Here is a 26,887-nt window from a genome sequence, read left to right as displayed (position 1 = left end):
ATTGGATGTTTCTTAAAAAAAAAAACGTTGACGGTATGTAAATTAATTTAACTCTTTTTTTTTTGTTGAAGAAATTAATTTAACTCTTAGTCCAATGTTCGGTTAAGAAAAAAAATCTTAGTCTGATGAAATACTTCATCTAATCCTTATTGTAAGATGAAAAATAAAAACATTAAAAGCTAATTGTTGTAACTTTTTGAATAATTTTACAAATATAATTTTAAAGAAAATGCAAACCATTAAATAGATTCACTAATATTAAAAAGATAAATATTAAATAAAGGGTAAAAAAACTTTTACAATAACTACACCATAAAAGTTGTGACATTCTTTTTATAAATATGTCCGTAATTTTTTGAATTATTTTTAACAATAAAGACCGGAAAATATTTTAGACTCATCTCTTCACGATCAAGCAATGGTAGATGAAGTGATTAAAGGTGCATGACCTTGTATAAAAAATCTATTTACAAGAAAATTAATTATCAAATAGCAAATGTAAATTTACTTTTTTGGTATAAAAGAGCAACGGTAAATTTTTCCTTGAAATATGTCCATTCTCATCAAAATTTAATTAGACTTCCAAGGCTCTTTGATTCTAACATTTTTCACTTAATTTGTTTATAAATGATTGAAATGAAACTGATAGGAAAGATTGTCCATCGACATACCAACTTGTAATATATATCCACAAGAACAGTTTTCCTAAAAAGAAAAGGAAGAATAAATACATCATGTATACGTGGAGGGAAAGAAAGGGCCCATAATATCCACAAATGAAATGAGTAATTGAAATATTTTTAAAGGATCCAATCAAATAATTAATACCTCACAAAAATCACATATTATTCCCCTAAAAAAAAAAACACATATTATATTCCATGCACACTCATTTACACGTCCACTTCAATTACAAATTCTTTTTTCTGGTTGCAGCTATTGACAAGATCCTAATTAGAAATTTCCCTTTATGCCTTTTCCCACAAGATCCCCACCTCACTAGTTTGTGTCTTTCTTTAAATCCAAAATATTGTGTTTGTTTTGTGCTACAACTTCCCTTTTTATTGAAGCACCTTCTCTATCAATTTCTCCTCTTCCACTAAATCACCAAAAATCAAACCCCTTTAATTTCAATCTCTTAATTCTTCAATTTCATTAATAAAAAAAAAAAACATAAATCTTTCATTGATATGGGGGCTAGTATTTCTACCAATGATGATCATGAAGGATATCTTTCTTATTCAAAGACATGTCTAGATGATATTCCAGAAAGCTGCATCTCTTCCATAATGATGAGGTTGGATCCTCAAGAGATTTGTAAATTGGCTAGAGTTAACAAAACTTTTCATAGAGCTTCATCTGATGACTATGTGTGGGAATCTAAGTTGCCTCCAAGCTACAAGTTTCTTGTCAAGAAAATTCTTGGTGAAGAAAAACTTTGTTCTATGACCAAGAAAGAGATCTATGCTAAACTATGTCAACCTAATTTTTTTGATGGTGGTACCAAAGTAAGTAACTCAAAATTCTTGATCTCACTAGGTTTATTTTCAATTAACTAGATTGAGTTTTTATCCTTTTTTTTTTGTTAAATGTGATTGCAAATATTTTTTTTTTTCATTAGACAAATCCGTTTCTAAATTTTTTTTGTTAACTGTTCAAGATGCCAAATTTGTAGAACAATTTTATTTATTTATTTCCTATAATATTCGTCATTATTTTCACTTTTTCTCGTAGATATATAGCTTTGATATTATGCATAAAAAAGCTTATTGCTGGGGATTGTGGTTGCAAACAATTTTTTAAACTTTGCTTTTAGACTGCATTGAAAAAGTTTTAATTTGTTTCTTTTTTGTTTCTTTGTTGTGATTATTGTAGGAAATTTTGCTGGATAGATGCAGTGGACAAGTTTGTTTATTTATTTCATCAAAATCTTTCAAGATAACTGGAATAGATGATAGAAGATATTGGAATTATATTTCTACTGAGGAATCAAGGTGAGAGCGGCTCTGCATATTTAACTTTTATGATTTGTTTGGATGTATGTAAATATTATGCGATGAAATTGGATAAAAATGAAATTTTGATTATTTTATTCTATCTTTTAATGAAGAGAAAACTAAAAATAAAAATACAATATGAAATTTTTTTTTTAAAACTCGGTATCCGATCCAAGAACGAATTAATTCGAGAGAACCAATCCTACCTTCCACTTGTGAAGACTCCATTTAAAGCCATAACTATGCTCTGGACTTTGCCCACCGAAATTGACGTTAGAGGAAATCGAATATGAGACCGTGAGAATAACACACTATAAATTCCAAATCAACCGTAGGCCAACCAGAAATGAGTTTTTTTACATCATATTTTAATCAAGTTTAACTGCATATTACCTAATTTATCAATATATTTTTATTTCTAAATACCTTATTTCAAAAATCAAATATCAACTATTTTTATTTCTTTTCCCTCTTATTTTTCTCAATTCGTTGTTATTGTTTTTTTTTTTTGAATAAATTCGTTGTTATTGATTTGTTTTCATCTCAAGAGAATGAATGCATCTGTCAGGATGCAAATGACAGGTGGAACTAAAGCTTTTATTAAAAACAAGAGTAATGTTACCCTTTTCCTATTATCTTAGTCAGCAATTCATATATTAAAAATGCTATTGGCAATTTGCTTTTGCTTTACCATATTATATTTTCTCCCTAGCTTAGTCAGCCATTAATTTATTAAAGGTAATTAAAGAATAAGGAACAAAAGTGCAAGCAACTTGCCCATATAAAATGCTACAATGGTTAAAAATGTCTTCTATTGAAATAAAGTATTTAATTAAATATTGTTAAAAGTCTATTGCCAACTAATTTGTCCTAGTCCCCTTCAAAAAACAAAAACAAAAAAAAACTAATTTATCCTAGTCAGCCATTCCTATCTACAAGATAATTAAAATCAAGAGTGCAATCAAGTAGCACATTGAAAATGACATATTTCCAAAGAAAAGTGGTCCAAATAGCAAACTCTCAAATTATTTTTGAAGTTTGTTTTTTATGGGCAAATACTACTACTAGTATATTGGCCCTTTTTTATTTTATCAGAATTTGAACTATGAAACTACTTAAGCCATTGAAGTTTGATTTTTGCTGATATTTTAATGTAAAACTAAAAAGAATTGAAATTCAACCTTTGGAACTTTTCTTTTCTTCTGTCAATTGTAAGTTTTGTATAATGCATTCATAGCCGGTCTAAGGGCCAAGCCACCCAAGCAGGGGTTTTAGGCCTCAAGATTTTGGGTATAAAAAAGGCTTCAAAATAAGTCAAGTTAGCTATAAATATATTATATGACATACTAATAATCAATATTTATCTAGCTTAGTTGATCAATTTTAAGACCTCAAATCCTTTTAGTCCTAAGTTTAAATCTTGGATTTAACAAAACTTGATTTATTATGCTTTTAATAAGTATTGTGTTATTTTTATAATAAGAAATGTGTTATTTTTTTTAATTCCAAAATGGCTCTTTATAAAATTTGTTTTAGGCCTCTTGATATGTTGGGCCGGCCCTGAATGCATCACAAAACAAGCACTAGAATACAAATATATTTTCCTATTCACTTTTTTACATGGTACATTATGTAGCTTCTAATTTATCCAAGAGTGCAAAATCTCATTTTCAAAGGAAAATTGAACACCGTGCATATTTTTAATCCGGATCAAAAAAACTTTCAAGTCATATGCTTCATTTTTTTTTTTTAACATTTAATAATAGTGTTTAATGAACATGCAGGTTTAAAAGTGTTGCATATCTTCAACAAATGTGGTGGGTTGAAGCATTAGGGGAGGTAGAATTTGAATTTCCAAAAGGGAACTATAGCATATTTTTCAAGCTTCAATTGGGCAAGACTACAAAGAGATTGGGCAGAAGAGTGTGCAACCTTGAACAAGTACATGGTTGGAACCTCAAGCCCGTTAGATTTCAACTATCTACATCCGACGGTCAAAATTCACTCTCACAGTGTTATATGAATGGGCCTGGAGAATGGGCCTACTATCATGTTGGGGACTTTGTCATTGAGAAGCCCAATGGGCTAATAAACATCAAGTTTTCTTTGGCCCAAATTGATTGCACACACACCAAAGGTGGTCTTTGCATAGATGGGGCAGTGATTTGTCCTAAGGAGTTAGCACATAAGTTGAAACAATTTTAGCTACAGTTTACTCAATATTGCTTTTTCAGATTAAGCACGTTTGTAAGAGCAAATATAAGTCTTTGTGCATTTATTTTTGTTTATTATTTGAGATTTTTCGGATTAAAGATCATGGGGGAAAAGGGTTGTTGAAGAAAAAAAATGTTGGATTTTGGGACCAAACAACCTTGGATCTTGTGTGATGAGTGCCCCTACTTTTGTGTAGGTGTGAGTGTTCTTTTTCTAACTTGCATTTGAAGGAAATAGGATTGTGAAAAATAGTGCTAATTGTTGAAGCTGTTAATGTTGTAGAGATTGATTTGTTGTAATTTACTTTTGTGTCTTTATTGCCATATGTTATATGATGATCTGCTCATGTATATATGAAATGGTTGTGTTGATTGTACGAAAAAAAAAATGGTTGTCATTTCTTACAAAATAAAAATAATTTTTAAAAAATTAATTAGTTAATTAATTGTTGAAAATTCACATTTGTGGTTTTTTTTGTGGTGACCGGGGTCAGCGGTGGCCCTAAGGGCGGGCACGAGGGGCGGCAGCCCATGGCACCACTTTTTTAGGGACACCAAAATAATTATTTTTACTTAGTAGTTAGTACTATATAAATACATTTCTTTTTAATTAGCTTTGATTAATTCTATTGAAAATATATTTTTAGATAACTTTGATTATAAATGAATATTTTGCAACAAAAAATGCAAGAAGAAAATTAAAAGGGCATAATTTATTGTTTCGCCCAGGGCACATGAATATTTTGCAACAAAAAATGCAAGAAGAAAATTAAAAGGGCATAATTTATTGTTTCGCCCAGGGCACCAAAAATCTTAGAGTCTGCCCTGTCCGGGGTTTGAACCCCGGACCTTGTATATATTATGCATTATCCATACCAACTGAGCTAAGCTCACGAGGACTCACATTTGTGATTTTAGTCAAGTGGTAAGAGTTTAGTAGTATAGCCTTGACTTACAGAGTTTAAATCCTCTAAAAACTATTGTATACAAGTTGTTGAAAATTCAAGTGTTACTAATCGATAAGGGAATCGAGCTCAAGCGGGTGCCTGACTAAAAAATATGCAGGATGTACGTTTGGGAAACCCATATTCATTGATAACATGCTCCTTTTGTTTTCGGTAAAACAATACGTATGAGGGAAAACTCATCTTTGGTGAGGCGTGATTTAGAAACTATGTGTTAATATGTCTATATTGTCATGTTCTATCTTGAATGGATGAGTTTTTACGGTTTTTTTCTAACACTATCTATCTTTCCTTGTACATACGATACACGTATTTTGGACAAGATGGACGACATGAAGAACTTCTACGGGAAAGGTTTTCCTTCCCCTGCCAGTACTATCGATACTGCACCTGCCATCTCCGCTGCTCTGACAGTTCTGCCTACGTAGAAAGAGATGTTATCTACCAAGGTGGTCACTCGAGCTCAAATAACCCTTAATGCCCCTTTCAAGAGGAGGAATGTGAAAAGAAATTATCGAGGAGCCTGCCAAGAAGAAGAGTAAGGGCGACTCTACTGAAAATTATTGCACGATGGAAATGACAAGAGTCGTCATCTCCCCTCTAATTCTAAATGTTCTTGGTTGCTGATGACACATCATCTTACATTATTTTTAGCATATTTTTCAATGCGTGGAGGCTGTTCCATGATAGTGCGCCCATAAGAAGCTCATGAAACTTTCCATCATTTTTTTTTCTTCTAATTCTCATTTTTTTTTATAGCATATATGGGAAGGAATTGCCTCTTGGATGGAAATCAGAAAAGCTTTCACTCAAAATACAGTGCATCACTTTTTACAACATGAAGCAATCGTAAGAGGGAAAAAGGTAAGGAATGTAAAATATTTGTTCTAGTTGTCTAAATTGTGGTGTATATAGCTTTATAGGAATAAAATTATCTTTAATCTTGACATTCATGACTACACTTTCAAACCAAGCACCTTCCAAATCCAAGTTTACTCACAAAATGAACATTACCACAAAACAAAAGCAATCCAACCATTATACAAAACACAATCAACTGTGATATCAATTATCTCAACTTGGATCTACGTTGTAGCAAACTTAATCCTTGCCCTTCTTTATGCTTATGATATTGATTCTTACTCGACTTCACGATAACAAAGATTAACTACATCTTAAATTTCTAAAACACAGATTGTTTTATTAATACAAAAATAAAATACCAAAACTATTAAAGCTAAGGTACGAAGAGTTTTTTTTTTTTTTTTTTTAGGTAGGGGATGGGAAGATTGATAAATTAAGAACTAGTAGTTTAGAAAGATTTATAATAATCATACTTACATTTCCATATTTAGTGCTTTAACATAAAATGGGGAAGAGCAGAATTCCCATCAAGTCCCTTGTTATCATAGTAAGTGGCATATTCTTTTAGTGTAATTTCCTTATAAATTGCAGGATTATCTTCTGACAATAGTTCCTTAATAGGACCATACATTCTTGTTGTTGGATAAAAATCGAGAGCGAAAAAGCAGGCCACTGATATTCTGGGGGATTTATTATGGTTTGCCAGCACACGATGCTCCACACTTTTAAATATGTTATTGGATATTAGCTGCAATATTCAAAAATAAAATTCACGTTTAACAAATTATTTTTTCTTATAATAAATAATTTTGAAGTCATGCAAACACTGAACACACAAGGATTCCATTACATGCATTGATAGAACTATGCATAATCAAATTTTATATATATGTTATTGGATATTAGCTGCAATATTCAAAAATAAAATTCACGTTTAACAAATTATTTTTTCTTATAATAAATAATTTTGAAGTCATGCAAACACTGAACACACAAGGATTCCATTACATGCATTGATAGAACTATGCATAATCAAATTTTATATATCTTAGTGAATAATCTTGACTTACTTTATTGTTCATATCCATCTATGATATGTCCATTTGATCAAAAATATAATATTTGTTATTATGAAAAACAAAGTAAATAAAATTAATATGCAAGTTATGATCACAGTTGTGTTGATCAATATAAGTATTAATACAAAAACATAGGAAATACTTTCTTAATTATTAGGACATTTTTATTTTTTTAGGGGTAGGACATATTTATTTTATTTGTAAAGTTTGTATTCCTTTGATATTTTCTTAATTAGATGATATGATGTTTATAATTAGGTGTAAATGGTATGGGTCTAAAAGGTCCAACCTAAATATATCATGGAACGTCAACAAATGTAGCCACTCTCAAAATTAACTTTTTATAGTCTAAAATGATACATTAACTATAGATATTTAAAATGATCGAATATTAAGACTCTTAAGTAATTTTTTATCAATGAAAATCACTAAGAAAGAATTCCAGTAAATATAAAAATCATATAAGACTACATTGTAATGCAATGGAATACATTTTCGATACTATCCTTTCTTTAATTCTTTTGGTTTTCCTTTATTTTAAATTAGGTGATGCACAAAATGAATTATACAAAGAGAAGGGATTCATGTACCAAACTCTTTAAGTTGTAAAATGTTAAAAATAAATAAAGCACTTACTTGTAGTAAATCTCCGATGTTTACTAACAAAGCTCCATGAACCGGAATAACATCAATCCACCCATTAGGGCTGAGAACTTGGAGCCCACCAATGTGATCTTGAAGCAAAATCGTGAGGAAATCAGGATCGGAGTGTTGGGTAGTTCCCATAGTGAGATTAGGCTCTGGACATGGTGGATAATAGTGACTTTTAATTATATGCCCTTTTGTACAATCCATGCCTTCAAGATGGTCAGTCTTGAGTCCAAGTGCTTCTGATAATAGTTGAAACACAAGATGACCCAATTCTTGAACTTGCTTAGAGTATTCCATTGTTACATCCCTACAAATTAAATTTAATCACAAAATCAACACACACAAAAAACAACACTTAACTAAATATTTTAGGTGGGGAAATCATAGTTTTTTTTTTAATCAGAAAAATATATTGATAGGTCTTACCCAATCATACAAAGCTACCATAATGGGTAGAGAGTTGCTTTTCTGACATAGAATACTTCCTATTGACACATGAAAATGACCAAATTACCCCCAGCGGTAGTTAACTACCGTTGCTTAAAGCGCCGGTAGTTAACAGCTGCTGGCCCTCAACGGTAGTTAACTACCGCTGGAAATTGTTTTTCTGCACAGTCTTTTCGTTCTCTTTCTCTCTCTCCTCCAAATCTCTTGCCATCATTTTCATTCTCAGTAATTCCACTTAACCACCACAATCAAAATCTTAAATCTCATTTCATAATTCCAACCTTCATTTGTTATTTTATTCCCCCCAATCAAAATCTCAAAGCCATTTATTATATTCCATTTTTTTGTTTCTATTGTTTATTCTGTTTTTCTTTAAAATCTTGAACCTCTTTGTGTATTCAAGTCATAGATTTATTCTTTATCAAAACGTTAGAAGATTGTACAAATTGTTGTTGAGAAGACTGGAAGAAAGATGAATTTAATCAATGATATAAATTAACAAAAAGATAAGTACCATTAATTTTTCACCATTAAAGGAAGAAGAAAACGTAAGGGTTGAAAGTGCAGGATAAAAAATTGCAAGACAGTGAACATATGTTTGGCCAGATCTAGAAAAGGAACATATCAGTAAAGAAGAGTGATGCCAGATCAGTAAAAAAGAGTGATGTCAGATCTGCTGTATGAATTCAGTAAGAAAAGAAGAATTCAGTAAGAAAAGGAAGAAGAAAAGAAGACAGAGAAAATGAAAATGAGTAGGTTGTATGAATTCAGCGGTAGTTAACTACCGCTGGATCCTCAACGGTAGTTAACTATCGCCGGGTCCTCAGCGGTAGTTAACTACCGCTAGGGGCATTTTAGTATTTTCCATGTGTCAATGTGAACTTCTCCATGTCAGAAAAGCAATTCTCTAATGGGTAAAATTACAAGAATGAAGAAACAAACAACAATAACAAGAGCCAATAAGGACATGATGGGCTAAGCCATGTTGACTACCTACACCCCACAAACAAATGTCGTGTAAATACACACACGGGAAATACAAATGTCCTGTCAAAACCAACACAAAGTTCCAAGCAAAAAAAAAAAAACTAAAATGTCTAAACCAAAAGAACCATCAAATTGCACCTCCAAACACAAGAGGACAAACGACACTACCTCGTGATAAAGACAAACATTCGTTGCAACAGAAAAACCAGACCCAAAACAGTTTGAAACTGTAGAAAAATAATCTAGCGGCAAATGAGGATCCAAATACTCATTATTATAAAATAATCTACCTTGGGCTAAGCCATGTTGAACCCATTATAATAGATATGTGTGAGGATCCAAATACCACCCATAGAATGGGCAAATGAGGAATATTCAATCTATTTAGCCCTCAACACCACGATAAGAGCTTTTATATTATCAACTGGCTACTTTGGATCAATAATCCCATTTACAAAAATAAAATCATTCCTAGATTTTCAAATAGTCAAAGTTATCATAGAATGTCGTATCGACTAAAACCCTTTTTCTCTTTCTTACCTCTAGTCATCCCATTTAAACATTCAAACAGTAGGAACAAATTTAGAGGAATTACAATAACTGATATGAGCCATCGGAACACCTTTATCCACGCCTTTGAGGTAACATTATAGAAAAAATAGATGAAGGGATGTTTCGTCCGTATCAACATAGTGAACAAAGTTTATAGACAACCTTAACACAAACACTCGACGATGCGCTAGATTTCCTCTCATTGGGATCCGGTTATGTAAATAATTTCCTAGGGAAAGCAATCACCTTGGGCGAAGCCCAACTTTTTTAAAGATGGTGGAACACAAATAACTATGAAGGACCAAGCTCTATGCCATTCAACTTCTTCTTTTCTAGATAAGAATATGTTGATTTGACTGTGAAGTTTCATACATCGTCTAGGCCTCTAACTTATCTTCCTCCATAAACAAGGATAAGCTCGACAAACAACCCAGGAGTTGTTGTAATGATTCTTCCTCCCACATAATCAAGCTACTCTAGCATATCACACTATTTTAAACCTCTTTGAATATTTATTTCCAACAATGGACTACCGTTGACAAGAATTAGCATATTACTTGCATACACACAAGCACACATCCACTCTATCCATAAGCTACTAAAATTGAACATGTTGAGCATGTACTCAAGACAAACCTCAGTCCATTAAATCATAAGTCTTCTCGAAATCAACCTTTAACGTTATGTAATCCTAATATGTTTTCTTAGTCATATCAATCACCTCACTCACCACCATTATACCACAGTTGTCAAAGCGGAAACGCGGCGCGGGCGCTATTACATGACGCGGACACTAATATATTTAATACTAAAATACTATAATGTTGATTTTAGTATTAATATAGATGAAAAATTAAAGATTATTAATTCATTTTCACTAATAATTAGTTTATTTTCAATTTTAATAAAAACTTAATTGATTTTTAGTATTAATATAAATGAATAATATACTTAATATTAACATTTAGTATATTTTTATGAGCTTATTCATAATTAGTATTATTACACATTGTTACTTATTTAAATTAATTTTTTTTTAAATAAGAAACATAACTAATTTTTTGGTCTAGCACAAAGAAAGAAAAAAAGGGGTAAAGAAAAAGACTCAATGGTTGTTAAATGGGTAAAGAAGTCCAAATCAGAAATAGATTGGGCCTAGCCCAATACCCTACTATAAAACAAAATAATAAAACCCTAGCTTTCTCCTACAGCCGCCAGACCTCCTTCTTCTCCAACCATTCTCTGTTCATCCTCCTACAGCCGCCAGACCTCCTTCTTCTCCAACCATTCTCTGTTCATCATTTTCTTTCATTTCTTCTCATTCTTCTTTCATTTCGACCACAGATCCAGCTGTTCCGATCTCAGATCCAGCTGTTTCGACCCTGAAAAGTGGTTTTAAGTGAAAAGCGGCTGCCTTGACCTGCTTTTGGTCCGCCCCGCTCCACCGGATTGCGGCCGCGAAACCCGCTTTCTCCAAACACGTTGCGCGGTGGCGTTGTGACGTGGCAGTTCAGTTTTAGCCGCTCTGCGCCTCGATAGCGCTGGGAGCGGCCGTGTTTGACAACAGAGCATTATACCATCAACCAAATTCCTACCTTTTATGAAGGTTGGTTGTGCTGTTGTAACCACCAAATTCATCACCTTGGCTAACTTTGTTGCCAATACTTTTGTAAGTAAACTATACAAACACACCAGAAGAGATATCAGCCTAAATTGCCCCAAAGATGAAGGCACGACACCTTAGGAATAAGTAAAAGTAAGACAACAAATCTTAGAAGTCTTGCAGTCGTATGAAATTGATCAAACATTAGTCTTACCTCTCTTTTCAACAAACTCGAACTTAATAAAAGCAAAGTTAAAATATAGGGACCCGATATTTTATTTACATCACTCAAAACCACTAGCTCTCAATTTCTGTTGGTCTAACTGAGGCAATCAGAATTCAATTCTCTTCTTCTGAGAGTAATGAAAAATCTACTCCATCTAATCTAGGATGTTTCAACCGGGTAATCGAGACATGATTTGTAAAATAAGTCACCACCTCCTCTCTAATATGATTTGGCCTATCTTACCAAATGACACACCCCACCTTCAATGCTAAAATAGAATATTTCATTGATCTCAACTTCATACACTCGCAAAAGAATAATGATATTTGTACTATCATTTTGTGATAACTTTTATGGCAACATTCTTCTTCTCTCTTCTTATTGGTAAAAAATAATAGAGAGAATAAGAATACAATAAAAGTATAAATAAGATAGTTGTTCAAAAGTTGTTACATATCAAACCTAATTACATGGATTTTATGAATTTTTTTATTTTGAGAGATTTATGAATTTATTTTAAAAATCAATTAATAATTTTTTTAAATAAATTCATATGTTAAACAATTTTGCGGTATCGGTATCCAATCATACTCAATATAACTTACCTATTTTTTTTTTTAAAGGAATATAATTTACCTTAAGGAAATTACACCCATCAAGCACGAGTTCATGGATGCATATAACTACATCTTTTAAGGAAATTATTAAACCAGCATTTTATATTTTAAGAATTATTACATTTTATTTGAAGGAACTTAAGTCATCAACTCTCGATGCTAATTCCCTCAAGAGGAAATTCTCCATGCTCATATGATATATATAAACAGAAAATATTTATATTTAGTATAAAATGTGATGTAAAATATCCTTAAATTAAATTAAATTAATTAAATTAATTGTATAAAAAAAATATTCAATTTTGCCGAGTCTTTCAATTCAACTAGTGATCAATATAGTTCCACCAAATGACACATAACCGAGTATTTTGACCGAATGGATGACGACCGAACCAATTTTTTTTTAGCATAACACAATATTTAAACATATAGTTGGCCGTATGGAAAGCGGCTAGAACATTTCAGTAAACAACTCCAACTACTCGACAACAACATGGTAATATGTCTTAGATGAAACCAACGCAGGAAGATACAAATGTAACATTGATCTATCTTTTTCCAAACAGCTAAGCATGGATAGAATAGGTATTTGTATTAGAGATGAGTATGGTGCTTTCGTCCTCGCCAAGATTGAGTGGTTTAGTCCCATTTGTGATGTTCATATTAGAGAAGCTTTTGGTTTACTCTCAGCTTTAGATCATGTACATGACCTTAATTAGAGGCCTATTGAGTTCGAGCTGGATGCGAAAAGAGTAGTTGATAGTAATTTTTTTTTATATCATTAAGGCACTATGTTACTGAATGTGTAAGTATTATCCAAAATTGTAAAACTCTTTTTAGGCAAATTTATGAAAACTCGAGCTTGAGTTTGTGCGGAGACAAGCAAATAAAATTGCTCATTAGTTAACTAAGGCGACCTTATTGTCAGTTAGTTTTCAGATACTGTTTGAAATGCCAGATTGTATATATTGAACACACCTTAATTAATGAAATGTTATAAGTTTGTTTCTCTAAAAAAAATATTTGGTCCCAACTATTTTTTATTTAGTCCCTATTGTTTTTGTTTTTTATTTTAGTCCCTAAAAAAAATTAATGCAAATTTACTTCTACAAAATGTATTCAATTTAGAGCATTATTTCTATAATATATGAGTGATGAATTCCAACATAAACAACATTTTCAAGGACCAAAATGAAACACACCAATCATAAAAGTCAACATACCTACAAACAGGAGGAAGTTCTTGTGGATCAAGAGGTTCAGGACCCATGACACAAGACAGTGTGTCCCTCCAATTTGCAAACTTTGATTGATACAGATCAAAGTTGGATCTATACACCACTCTCTTCATTTTATGCCCATCCCTAGTGAAATACTCAGCCTTCATCTCTTGTGGAAGCTCATGGAACTCACGTACCACCGCCAACATCTCCTCCAATAGTTTCACCGGTATTCCATGATTCACCACCTGGAAAAACCCAGCTGTTCCAGCTGCCTGCCGGATTACAGACACAACATCAGCTCGTTTTTCGACGATATCATTAAGGTCTATTACAGGAATGTTGAACTGTGTTGAGGTCAGTTCGCCGGCTATTGGGGCGGTGTTGGCGATTTCTTCGGGTGGCATCACGAAGATTTTTGGTATTTTGGTGATGCCGGAGTCAATAAGACCTTTAACGCCGGCTTTTGTTTCTTCAAAGGCCTTCAGTTCTTTCAAACGATCGTAGATTTTAGAACTTCCGGCGTTGGAAACTTCCATCGCAAGATACTACAACTACAAGGTTAGCTTAGTTTTTGTTTTTATCAACGCAAACTTAGTTTTCTGATTAAGGAACCTCTATGGTATAGAGTTATATTTATATTGATCATGTGATTTTTTTATAGTACACTTAATTGATACTAATCTGGGTTTAATAACTTATATTATGTCGGTTTTATTAAAGTAATCAAGTGATCTCGGTTTGCCAGCTACTATCAGATTTAAGATAAGTTTTTAAATAGTTTGTATTTTTGTGATATGTCTATTTGTTTATTTATATATCTATCTATATAAAAATGGTATGAAAACTGGAGGTTAACTTCATTAACCGCCTCAAAAACTTGGGTAACTTAACCGAACTGAATTGTCTTAATAAATATAGTGGTTGATAGATAGTATGCCACTTGAAATTTCATTAAAATGATGATGGTTTTCAATTTTGGCAATAATGGTTTTAAATTAATCTCTTCCTTGTCTCACTTGATTAAGGTAAGATATTAAAAGTGTTAAAAGTTGAGTTTGAATCATAATGAGGGATAAAATATTGTCTCACTTGGTTGAGGTAAGACCGTAAGATATTAAAAGTGTTTAAATTTAAATTAAGAGTTTGAATCATAATGAAGGATAAAATACAATCATAACAATTTTAACCTTGCCTCATTTCATTCTCTAAAATGATTTGCATGCTCTCAATAAACAATTTTAACCTTGTATCTGTTTGCTCTTTTCACTATTAAATTAATGAGGTTTTTTCTCGCAATGGAGAGATAATAACAACATTTGTTTTTACCAACAAATATAATCAAACATCGGCAATTACAGAAGATATCAAAAGAGAATATAGAAATGACAAGAATTTCTGTGGATGGACATTGTGGTTGATCAATGAAAAGGAAATAATCTTCGATATATCCGTTTTATTACATTAGGGTTTAAAAATTAAACCACCTGGACTGAGGAACAATGAGTTGGGAAAAATCACCTAAGTAAATTGGAAAGAAAAAATGATCAAAAATTAAGTGAGTTAATACTCCTATAAAGAAGTTTTTTTTAGGGAATACTCCTATGAAGAAGTTAATTGCTAAAAAAAAATGGAATTAACAAAGTTTAAACGATGTTATATTATAAGGGAAAGTGCTTGTCAATTTGATAAAAAAAAGGGAGATTAGTGTTTAGTTAAAAAATAGAGCATGTGTTTGTGTTTTTTAAGAAGACCTTAAGGGAGGTTAGTGTAATTTGCCCTTGATTTTTTTTTAAAGAGTAATTAGCCCATCATAAAATCATTGAAATAGTTGTTATTAAATATTATGAAGTGGTAAAATAAAAATCTTGTCAAAAAAAAAGTGGTAAAATAAAAATATGTAAAAATAATAAAGATTTCATTATTGATAAAGATGTCGTTGACTCCCGTGTATGAATTGTACAACTAATCAACTATATTATTTAGTGACCCATTTATAATTTTTTAGTGTTTTTCATAGTTATATTTCGAAAAGATATTGGACCGTCATAATATTCCTAAAGGCCAAAGTCCCTCCATAAGGACCGGGACGCCCTCCATAAGGGCCTAGGCGCCCTCCTGAAGGGCCAAGTCGCCCGCTAGAGGGGCCAGGACCACTTCAGAAAGGCTATCCAGGCCCAGGCGCGTCTTCCATGAGGGCGCCGCCTCACTTAGTCTCCAGAACCCTCTAAAATCACCCAAAATACGTAAATACCCCTGTTGCTTGGGAACCAAGCAACCAAAGCCCAAGCCCATAGCAGGCTATAAATACCTCTCTTGAGAGCAGTCTCAAGGCATCTAATCATCAGTCTAAACCCTAGAACCCTAGTATTCCTTACCGTACTTTTTGCAAGTACAGTTGGCGCCGTCTGTGGGAAAAGGTAAAACTAACCTTGACCACGTTTCTGACCGCGAATCGCGATTCGGAAACCCTGAAACGAGACCTCCAAGTCGTGAAACTCCCTTACGATTTGGAAACCCTACCCCTTTTTCAACCAAACCTAAACCGCACCTCACGTACGGTTTAGAGAAAAGCCTCATCATGGCGACAGCCGAAGAATTAGAGTCCATGCGAACTCAACTCGCTCAGCTAAAAGAGCACAACGAAGCCCTGCAGGCTTCGATGGAGACCATGCAGCAGAAACAACAAGAAGAGAAAGATGAATCAAACCACGGCGAGATGGATGATCCAGAGCCCCAACCTCTGTCCGCCGAGATTTGGGGCGCACCAGTCCCTGAGAACTTTAAGCCTCCTCACCTCTCCGTTTTTGACGGGAAAAGCGATCCCATGGAGCACGTCACGGCCTTCAACACTCGCATGGCTGTTGTCGGAGCCCCTGATTCCCTCAAATGCAAATTATTGGCCGGTACTTTCTCTGATGCCGCCTTGCGCTGGTACATGAACCTCCCACGCTTCTCCATCCTCAGTTATCCAGATATGACAAGAAAACTTATTCAACAGTTCTCTGCTAGTCGCCACCGTAAGGTCCCCGCCACCAGCCTTTTCAACGTACGACAAGGGCACAACGAATCCCTCAGAGACTACCTGGCAAGATTCAACGAAACAACTATATAGGTAGTTAATCCTAACCAGGAAGTATTTGTGGGCGCTTTCCAGAATGGCCTTCGGGCGGGCCAGTTCAACGAGTCACTAGCCCAAAAACTTGCTGATTCCATGGAAGAAATAATCGCCAGAGCGGATTGCTATATCAAAGGAGAGGAAAGCAACGCAGAAAAGAAAGCGAGAGACGCCAAGGAGCGGGCGTCTACCAATACGGAGCGGCGACCTTACCAACCACCTTCAAACAGGGACCGCGCCCCCTATCAGAGAGCAGAAAAGCGAAACTATGCGCCTTATACTTACAGACCACGCATGGAGAACTTCACCCCGCTCAACACCAGACCGGAACGCATCATGAAGGAAATCTACGAAACCAAGCTAATTCCAGAACCACCCCCACCACGATTCAACACCATGGGAGCCGACAAAGACAAATGGTGCAAGTATCACAGGATAAAGGGTCATGACACTGATTCGTGCATACATTTGCGCCGCGAAATTGAAAGGTTGATACAAAATGGCAAGCTGAGGGGATACACCCAAGACCGGCGGGATGAAGACAAACACAAGGGGGAAAACAATAAGGAGGGGACGCCAGAAGGAAAGAGGCACACACTGAACACAATTTCTGGCGGGTTCTCTGGAGGAGGAGAATCGAGCTCATCTCGCAAGAAGTATGTAAGACAGGTCATGCTCTGCCAAGAATATGAGAAGCAAGTTCCAGAGCACGAACCTGATGTATCCTTTACTGCGAAGGATTACAAAGACGTCGTACCACATGACGACGATCCCATGGTGGTCACACTACAAATCTTCAAATGGGATGTAAAGAGGGTGCTAATAGACCCAGGGAGCTCCGCCGACATCCTTTACTACGACACGTTTGATCGAATGGGGTTAGATCCAGAGCAATTGCAACCTTTCAGAGGCACATTGGCGGGGTTCACCGACGAGCAAGTCCACGTCAGAGGCTACATTACTCTTAAGACAACGTTTGGTCACGGATCTCATGCCAAAACTGTTCGCGTACGGTATCTCGTAGTCAACTCACCAAGTTCCTACAACATCATCATTGGGCGTCCCGCGTTCAACCTGTTAGGCGGTTTCCTATCAACAAAATTCTTGGTCATGAAGTACCCTCTCGATAACGGAAAGATCGGCACTATCAAAGGCGACCAAAAACTGGCCAGAAAATGCTACCACAATAGCTTGCGCCTGCAGAAGACTCAGAAGAAATCCACCAATGAAGTCACACACGAAGTCAACATGATAGATATTGACCCCATGGAAGATTTCCAACAAGAACGAATAGAGCCCACAGAAGATCTAAAAGAGATCTCCATCGGTCCTGAAGCCCACCAAACGACGAAGATTGGCACGTCGCTCAGTGAAGAAGAAGAAACCACCCTCATCGGTCTGCTCCGAAGGAACCTAGATCTCTTCAGTTGGCATCCGTCCGAAATGCCAGGGATGGATCCTGATATCGCTTGCCACCACCTATCCATCAAGCCAGGAGTAAAACCAGTTGTACAACGAAAGCGAAAGATGGGCGAAGAAAGAAGGAAAGCCGTAGACGAAGAGGTAAAGAAGTTAGTAGACGCCCGTTTCATTAGCGAAATCAAGTACCCCACATGGTTGGCTAATACTGTTCTCGTAAAAAAGGCGATTGGCAAGTGGAGAATGTGCGTGGACTATACTGACCTAAACATGGCGTGCCCTAAGGATCCTTACCCGCTCCCGAACATCGACCATCTAATTGACAACGCCTCAGGTTACAAGACTCTGAGTTTCATGGACGCCTACTCTGGTTACAATCAAATTAGGATGGATCCCCTGGATGCTCCCAAGACTGCTTTTATGACCAATACGAAAAACTACCACTACGAAGTCATGTCCTTCGGCCTAAAAAACGCCGGAGCCACTTTTCAAAGGTCTATGGACATGGCTTTCTCCCAACAAATAGGAAGAAATCTGGAGGTATACATCGACGACCTGGTGGCAAAAACAAAGGAAGGACGCAGTCATGCCGACGACTTAGAAGAAATTTTGGGTCAAGTAAGAAAGCACAGAATTCGGTTGAACCCAGCTAAGTGTTCTTTCGGAGTACAGGCGGGAAAGTTTTTGGGATTCCTCTTAACAAGACGGGGTATAGAAGCAAATCCAGACAAGTGTCAGGCGGTTATCAACATGAGGAGTCCCTCTAGCATCAAAGAGGTCCAGCAGCTAACAGGACGACTAGCAGCGCTATCTCGTTTCCTATCTTGTGCCGGCGACAAAGCCTTTTCCTTTTTCGCATCCATCAAGAAGAAAGAGAAATTCGAGTGGACGCCAGAATGTGAAGACGCCTTCCAACAGATCAAACAATTCTTATCTAGCCCACCTATCCTTCAACGACCAAGTCCGCACGCCATCCTATTCTTGTACTTGGCTATTTCTGAGAACGCCATGAGCACAATTCTGGTAGAAGACTCGGACGCAGGAGAAAGGCCTATCTATTTTGTCAGCAGAGTTTTCAAGGGCGCTGAATTACGATATCAAAAGCTAGAGCGCCTAGCCCTTGCGGTGGTGACTACGACAAGGAAGCTCCGACCATACTTCCAAAGTCATAAGATCGTGGTGAAATCAGATTATCCTATCAAACAAGTCCTCGGAAAGCCAGATCTAGCGGGACGGATGGTCGCTTGGTCTATAGAGCTGTCAGAGTACGATGTTCAGTTCGTACCAAGAGGAAGTATCAAGTCTCAAGTTCTAGCGGATTTTGTCGTAGAGCTCACATCACCTGCATAAGCACGCCCCCCATTTGTGTGGCTTTTATCCGTTGATGGCTCCTCCAATTTAAAAGGAAGCGGGGCTGGCGTCATCCTGGAAGGACCAGATGATATCCTCATAGAACAATCCCTCAGATTCGAGTTCAAAGCGAGCAACAATCAAGCAGAGTACGAAGCGCTAATTGCTGGCATGATTTTGGCACAAGAAATGGGAGCGGAAAACCTGAGAGCAAAGAGTGATTCTCAGCTGGTGATGAGTCAGATTACGGGCGAGTATCAGACTAAAGACCCCCAACTCATCAAGTATTTGGCGAAAGTACAAGACCTCGCCAAAAGATTTGTGTTCTTCGAAGCAGTCTACGTACCACGAGAGCAAAACGCCAGGGCTGACCTACTGGCCAAACTCGCCAGCACCAAACGGCCAGGCAACAACAGGACCGTCATCCAAGAAGTTGTTACGACGCCCAACACCAATTAGTGCTGGATCATTCACGCCTAGAAACAACGAAGAAGAGCAGACAGTGCGGAAAAGAGCCTCCAAATTTGTCATCATATCAGGAAAACTTTACAAGCGAGGGCGAACGAATCCGCTGCTACGCTGCCTAGGAGAAGATGAGACCCAATTAGTGCTGCTCGAAGTACATGAAGGTGTTTGTGGCAGCCACATTGGAGGGCGGGCGTTGGCGGCGAAACTCCTCCGTGCAGGGTACTATTGGCCCACCATGCTTCAGGACAGTTCAGACTTTGTGAAAAAATGCGACAAGTGCCAAAGATTCTCCGACAAGAAGCACACCCCAGCTCAGGAGTTAACGTCTGTTTATTCTCCATGGACCTTCCACAAATGGGCGGTTGACATCGTTGGACCTTTTCCTCTCGCCCCAGGACAGCTGAAGTTTCTTATCGTGGGCGTGGACTACTTTACTAAATGGATCGAGACGGAAGCAGTCGCCAAGATAACAGCCGAAAGGGTCAAGAAGTTCTACTGGAAAAAGATCATTTGTCGCTTTGGGCTCCCCAGATGCATAGTATCGGACAATGGAACTCAATTTGCAAGCTCAAATGTAGTAGATTTCTGCAAGCACCTGGGGATCCAAACAAACTTCGCTTCAGTAATCCATCCGCAAGCTAATGGGCAAGCCGAATCAGCAAACAAAGTCATTCTGAACGGAATCAAGAAAAAGCTGGAGGCGGCCAAAGGTCTTTGGGCAGAGCAGCTACATGAGGTAAGTATAGTGGTTAAAATTGATCTAAAATATTGAATTAAACTCATTTGTCTTAAAGTATACCACGAAAAGACTACAATGAATGCCATGTCCACATAAGTACAGGTATTGTGGTCGTATCACACTACTCCACACTCCACTACCAAGGAAACGCCCTTCACAATGGTTTACGGCGCGGACGCCATGCTTCCTGTGGAAATAGATACTCCCACATGGCGGCGAGACACGTTTTCAGAAGAAGGTATCATATTGTTATTAGACTATCTAACACATTTTTCGTGCAGGAAAACAAACTTTACTTCAGATAAATTACCAAAATTGTTTCTCCAATTTACGTGTTTATTTCTCTGAAAAAGCAAATGAAGTAGGAATGGCAGTCAACATGGATATCATTGACGAGTTCAGGGAGCAAGCCCACATCCGAGAATTCGCCGCCAAGCAAAGGGCAGCTCGATGCTACAACTCTAAAGTGGCGCCCAGGGAAATGAAGGAGGGCGACCTGGTACTGAAGCAAGTCGTCGCCCCAACAAGGATAGGCAAGCTATTTCCCAATTGGGAGGGCCCCTACAGAATCCGAGAGAAGTGCTCACATGGTGCATACAAGCTGGAAGAATTAAGTGGAGAGGCTATTCCTCGCACCTGGAATATAGCTAATCTACGCCATTATTATAGTTAATATCTTATTTATTTATGAATACGGATGGCATAAAGCCACCACTATGAGTATTGTTATTTCTTCAAGTTATTAAAAGAACATAAGGTTAGGGTAGCACTCTTTTCCCCTGCAAGGGCAGGGGTTTTTAACGAGGCGCCCTCTCCTTTTCAAATATGATTGCCCCCGCACATGTTACTCGTTATTTTCATTTTTAACAGACCAAAAGTCAAGGCGACGACGCAATACAGATGAAAGAAATAAAGATTATGCGACCACCCTGTAGAGGGTTCGACTAAATAAGTCGCCAGCAACAAATAGGCGGCCACCCTAAAAGGGTTCGACTAAATAAGCCGTCGAAAGAAATAAAAAATATGCGACCACCCTGTAGAGGGTTCGACTAAATAAGTCGCCAACAACAAATAGGCGGCCGCCCTAAAAGGGTTCGACTAAATAAGCCGTCGAAAGAAAAAATATGCGACCACCCTGTAGAGGGTTCGACTAAATAAGTCGCCAGCAACAAATAGGCGGCCACCCTAAAAGGGTTCGACTAAATAAGCCGCCGAAAGAAATAAAAAATATGCGACCACCCTGTAGAGGGTTCGACTAAATAAGTCGCCAGCAACAAATAGGCGGCCGCCCTAAAAGGGTTCGACTAAATAAGCCGCCGAAAGAAAAAATATGCGACCACCCTGTAGAGGGTTCGACCAAATAAGTCGCCAGCAACAAAATAGGTGATCACCCTAAAAAGTTTCGACTAAAAAGCCGCGAAGAAAGAAGAAACGAAGATCAGATAAGTCGCCAGAAAATCAAATAAAACTGCACATAATAACGCGCCATGAAGAGAAACTTACACCAACAAAAATACTAAGGCACCGCAAAGGTCGCCATGATAACCTCGCCTTTCGTACAGAAATCATAGACAGTCGAAAGAAAAAAGCGAACGATTTTTCAACCAATACAGAGGTCGCCGGTAAGACACGGCAAAGTTCGGACAAGATCGATCATCCTTGAAACCAAATAAAAATAACTTAAGCCGCCAATACAAGCATTAAACATCCAGCATTGTTTAAGCAAAATAAGATTCAATTCGCAGAAGTATAAATATAGTTCCCAAAACACAAAAACACCAAAACTCATTGTTCAAAATAAAGGCGCTACGCAGAGTCACCATAATTAGGTACAACATAAAATTCATTCATCATCTACCAATTTACCATCCACAATGGTTTTAAAAGGATCAAGCTCCTCCATCTTGGCCTCTGGATTAAAGAGCAAAACTTGTTCGGTAGCCAGCTTGAATCCGTTCTGAAAATAGAGAGCTAAAGAGCGCCTCCCCTCATCAACCGCCAAGTTAGACTTCTTCAGAGCCGCATCCTTCTCATCTCTCTCGTTCTCAGCAGCTTCCTTCGCCCGTCTCATCTCCTCCAGTGCCTTCTCTGTCGTCTTCTTTTCCTTCAACGCATCCGATAGTCGCCCCTCCAAACCAACAGCTTTGTGCTTCCATTTCTCCACGTCCTCCGCAGCATCCAGGTGTTTCTTCTCCAATGCTCCGTACTTCAACTCCCAAGCATGAGTCAATAGCAAAGTACGGAGGGCGGCTGTGCCAACGTCGGCAACCAAGTCACTGGCCTTTGCCTTCACCGCTGCTTCAACATCAACCTGGGCAAAGGGAACTCTCTCTGCCATATACCTTCGAAACAAACAACCAAGCTCGTTTAGACTATAATAACCGAAGTCAGAATCCAGAAAACAGTAAGGAAAGAAAGTTTACCGGCGGAAGTCAAACTCTGAGTGCCAGAACGACTCCATGGCTTGGTCGTTCAGAGCAGTACCCCCAACGTTAACACGCGCTGAAGGGCGACTACCTCCTAACCTGGCGCCCTTGCCGGTCCTCGCCTTCTTGGCAGATGGCGAGTCAAGATGAACAACGACGTTCCCATCAGCAGCCACCTCCGGCTCATCAGTTTCAGTACCCCCAGCATCACCCTTCGTAGAAGCCTCCTTCCTTTTTAGCTTCCTCAAAGACATTCCCGCCGGATCACTCGACACGTACCCTTCAGGGTTCTTGTTTGCCTCCAACTCCGCCAGATACTTCCTCATCTCCGCTCCAGTTAAAGGCAGCATCTCTTCCGCAAAGAAACAAGAAACAAAAAAAAGAGACGAACGTCAATAAAAGCAAAATGGGAACCAGCAGTGGAATACGACAAACAAAGCCAAGTAGGACACTCACGCAAATAAGCCGTCAAGCGTTTTTCGTCACCTTCCCTATTCAATAGTTCATGAATCTTGGTCAGAGGAACCTCTTCAAGAAATTGTACCAAGATTCGTTCGTAAGAGGACATGGCGTCCAAGTCATATCCTCCCACCGCCAGAGGATTATTAGTCCACCGAAGAGGAAACTTGGGCTTTCCATCCAACAGCACTGACGAAGTTGAACATCCAGGCGATCCCTGAACTCTAACGAAGGTATCGCGCCACTCCTTCTTAAAATTACAAGCGTATTGAGGAAAAAGTCGTTTCCCTGAATGAGCAGAAATGGCGATCCACGTACCTTTATTGACGTCTTTCGTCCCATAGAAACAAAGGAACGCGCCAACTGAAGGCTCCAAACCTAATGTCTTACACAGTATCTCAAACCCCCTAATAAACGCCCAACTATTAGGCCGAATTTGAGTCGGAGCCACATTTAAAAACTTTAAGACGTCCATTTCAAATGGCGTGAACGGTATCTTCACACCAAACTCTTCCAGCACGGTAGTATACACAAAGTACGACTCATCTCCCTCACCAGCCATCACCTGATCACAGACTCGTTCGTCAGGATCACAAGATAACAACACCATATCCTCCTCACTCTCAGTTGCGGAAATATCAAACTTACTCCTAAATAGATCTACAGCCGAAACATCAACGTATAGCGACTCCTCCATACGCACTTCTTTCGCGAAAGGAACCATTCCAACTGAGCTAACAAACGAACCCTCGTCTTCAGATCCTTGCAAGAGTTCTCGAGGTGGAAGGCTGTCCTGGAAATCGTCCTGTCTACACTGGGTTCCTGGAGTAGCAGACAGAATCACACAGTCACTATCCCTACCCGAATCAAAGCTAGAGTCACTAGACAAGTCACTAAACAACTCCTCTCCGTGTAACCCGAAGTAGTACTTATCCCAGTCAATAATCCCATCTGGCCCAGTGGCATGTCGCAAACATTCCTTCCTCAGCTGATCCCTTTCGTTTGGGTCAGTAGGACAGATTAATTTACCATCCTCGTCACAATCCCTAATTAAAACCATCCCCCTAAAAACTATGATCGCGCTAAAGTAAAAATGAATATAATACGAGAAGCAGTGACGAGAAGACGAAGAATACCTGTATGGGAGCTTAGCACGAATCGTCGAAGCTTCGAGCAGCTGGAATAGCGAAATGAAGAGGAAGAGAAATAGAAAGAAATGTTGGAAAACCAAACACAACCTTCTTATAGAGAGGCGAGAAGTTCGTTTCGGGAAGCGTGTCGCAGACGATTGAGTGGGATAGGTCATAGGATCGTGACACGTGGCGCTCATCAGGGAAACAGAATACGAAACGATCACCGGTGAGTTGAACGCGCCGCGAAAGTCTATCACGCTCCCGGGCGTCGTAAAGTCAGACCCTCGGCGTTCACGAATTCATAACGCAACTCAAACACTTCGCCTTGTGTCCCCCAAGACTCGTGCTTGGGGGGGCTGTGGACGCTGCGCGGATTAGTGTAGCATGATATACCCACCCTCAGCAGATGTTAGAATATCTCATCACAGTCTTAAGGGAATACTTCGTACGCCAATCACACGTACACCCTCGGGAAGTAGGGCGAGAAAGTATTAGCTCTGTAAAACAACAGTGTCTCATGACGTATGTGCTAAAGACGAAACATTGCATGACTCAAACACTTCGCCTTGTCCCAAGACTCGTGCTTGGGGGGCTGTGGACCGTCATAATATTCCTAAAGGCCAAAGTCCCTCCATAAGGACCGGGACGCCCTCCATAAGGGCCTAGGCGCCCTCCTGAAGGGCCAAGTCGCCCGCTAGAGGGGCCAGGACCACTTCAGAAAGGCTATCCAGGCCCAGGCGCGTCTTCCATGAGGGCGCCGCCTCACTTAGTCTCCAGAACCCTCTAAAATCACCCAAAATACGTAAATACCCCTGTTGCTTGGGAACCAAGCAACCAAAGCCCAAGCCCATAGCAGGCTATAAATACCTCTCTTGAGAGCAGTCTCAAGGCATCTAATCATCAGTCTAAACCCTAGAACCCTAGTATTCCTTACCGTACTTTTTGCAAGTACAGATATAATAATTAATAATCTACAACAATAAAAAATATTATTTTATAATATGACATGGTGGCTTGACTTATTTGATTCTCTGTTGTTTGTTGAGATCTGCAGGTTTTAAGGTGTCTTGTTTGCCAACACTTTGGTTCAAAAGAGGTTTTATGCTTTCTGGTTTGTTCAGGGAGCTATTGGCAGTTGGATTTTGATACCGTGTTGTCGATCGGTGCATTAATTGTTCTTTGCAGATGTTTACTTTTCATATTATTTAGTAATCTGGTTTCACGCCCGTGATTAGTGAATTTTTCTTAAGATAGATTAGAGTCGACCCACTTGGTCTAATTTCTTATGTTGTATCTCTGTTTTAAGCTGTACCTGACTCAGGTCTAATGCCTCCAGTCTCTTTTTATATTTGTTTTTATTAAATATAATTTTTTTTAAATAAAAAAGATAAAGAAAAAAAACAAAGGCAAATTATTTTTAGAAAAGAAGCGATCTTGATAATGTGTAGTTTTTTGAAAAGTAGGTTGCCTTGTAATAAATATTTTGCAAGTTTCTTGAAGTTAAGTTTTTTTTTTTTTTTAAGAATGAAGCTATGTTATTTTGTGATTATCAATCAGATATTTTTTTCTTTTTTATTTTCTTAGTGAAAATATTTTTTCAGTGTTTTTTTAGTATCAACGGTAATAGTCTCAACCATATTTTGTTATTTTATCTATAAGTGAAATATATTTATTAAAATTTATTGTCATTTTTCTTATGAATATTTTTTTAGACTAAATATGTAAACTATTGTCATTTTTTCATTGGATGATGACCTACAAAAAAAACTTGTACGAATGTAGTTCTATTGCATCCTAAAAAAAGAAAATATCATAGGAAGATAATTATATTGCATCAAATAGACTCAGTGTGAGATAATAACACATGAACATCATAAAACATTTTTTTTTGGTATAATCATAAAACTTATTTTTAATAAATTTAAATTGAATATATGGTTCATTTTTAATAGAATAAAAATATATTTTGATATTCAATCATTTAGAGATTATTTTTTTAGAGATTTATTGAAAAAATATAATCAATTTTGTGTTTGTTTATTGTAATAACAATCACTTCTTCAAAAAAAATATTTGTTTGGATACAACTATATAAAATGGATTTTTTTTTTACAAAATTATCTTTATTTTTTTCGATACTTAATTTCTCTCTCTCTCTCTCTCTCATATTTTTTAAAAAAGTTATTATAATCTCTTTTCATTTAAAGACGTTTTTAGATTTTTTTCTGAATCTGATTTTTAAGTTATAAGAAACCCTGTAGGGCTTGTTTCTTATGAATTAAAATAAAAATAATATTGAAATTCAATAATTTAGCGACTTTTTTAAATTTTTATAAAAAATCATAATCTATGTT

At 37.2% G+C, this 26,887-nt stretch overlaps 2 protein-coding genes and 1 long non-coding RNA gene across 3 annotated transcripts; 2 read left to right on the top strand and 1 right to left on the bottom strand.

Annotated features, from left to right (window-relative positions):
• The first annotated feature begins 1,048 nt into the window (after positions 1 to 1,048).
• LOC146916329 (F-box protein PP2-A13-like) lies at positions 1,049 to 4,514 on the top strand. Its single transcript, XM_085718458.1, has 3 exons — positions 1,049 to 1,508; positions 1,876 to 1,994; positions 3,782 to 4,514. The coding sequence occupies exons 1-3, from the start codon at positions 1,191 to 1,193 to the stop codon at positions 4,200 to 4,202; spliced, it is 858 nt and encodes a 285-aa protein (XP_085574584.1). The 5' UTR covers positions 1,049 to 1,190; the 3' UTR covers positions 4,203 to 4,514.
• Positions 4,515 to 6,137: 1,623 nt separating this feature from the next.
• Positions 6,138 to 14,029, bottom strand: LOC146916328 (1-aminocyclopropane-1-carboxylate oxidase homolog 3-like). The gene is made up of 3 exons (XM_085718449.1): positions 13,425 to 14,029; positions 7,755 to 8,076; positions 6,138 to 6,787 (listed from the first exon to the last, which is right to left on the bottom strand). The coding sequence occupies exons 1-3, from the start codon at positions 13,958 to 13,960 to the stop codon at positions 6,527 to 6,529; spliced, it is 1,119 nt and encodes a 372-aa protein (XP_085574575.1). The 5' UTR covers positions 13,961 to 14,029; the 3' UTR covers positions 6,138 to 6,526.
• LOC146916327 (uncharacterized) lies at positions 13,846 to 25,844 on the top strand. The gene is made up of 2 exons (XR_015014991.1): positions 13,846 to 13,982; positions 25,588 to 25,844. It is a non-coding gene; the product is annotated as an uncharacterized LOC146916327 (long non-coding RNA).
• The last annotated feature ends 1,043 nt before the right edge of the window (positions 25,845 to 26,887 follow it).

This window comes from Medicago sativa, chromosome 6 (assembly GCF_051527215.1).
Source record: "Medicago sativa cultivar Bolivia chromosome 6, Bolivia_mono, whole genome shotgun sequence".
NCBI lineage: Eukaryota > Viridiplantae > Streptophyta > Magnoliopsida > Fabales > Fabaceae > Medicago > Medicago sativa.
The sequence above is the reverse complement of the archived record's forward strand: the minus strand, read 5'-3'. Positions and strand labels throughout refer to the sequence as shown.

Coding starts and splice junctions, on each gene's coding strand:
- LOC146916328 (XM_085718449.1), bottom strand. CDS start 13,960: ATGGAAGTTTCCAACGCCGGAAGTTCTAAAATCTACGATCGTTTGAAA. Junction 8,077..13,424: donor GAACTTCCTCCTGTTTGTAG/GTATGTTGACTT, acceptor TTTAATTTGTAG/GGATGTAACAATGGAATACT. Junction 6,788..7,754: donor ACATCGGAGATTTACTACAA/GTAAGTGCTTTA, acceptor TGAATATTGCAG/CTAATATCCAATAACATATT.
- LOC146916329 (XM_085718458.1), top strand. CDS start 1,191: ATGGGGGCTAGTATTTCTACCAATGATGATCATGAAGGATATCTTTCT. Junction 1,509..1,875: donor TTTTTGATGGTGGTACCAAA/GTAAGTAACTCA, acceptor TGATTATTGTAG/GAAATTTTGCTGGATAGATG. Junction 1,995..3,781: donor ATTTCTACTGAGGAATCAAG/GTGAGAGCGGCT, acceptor ATGAACATGCAG/GTTTAAAAGTGTTGCATATC.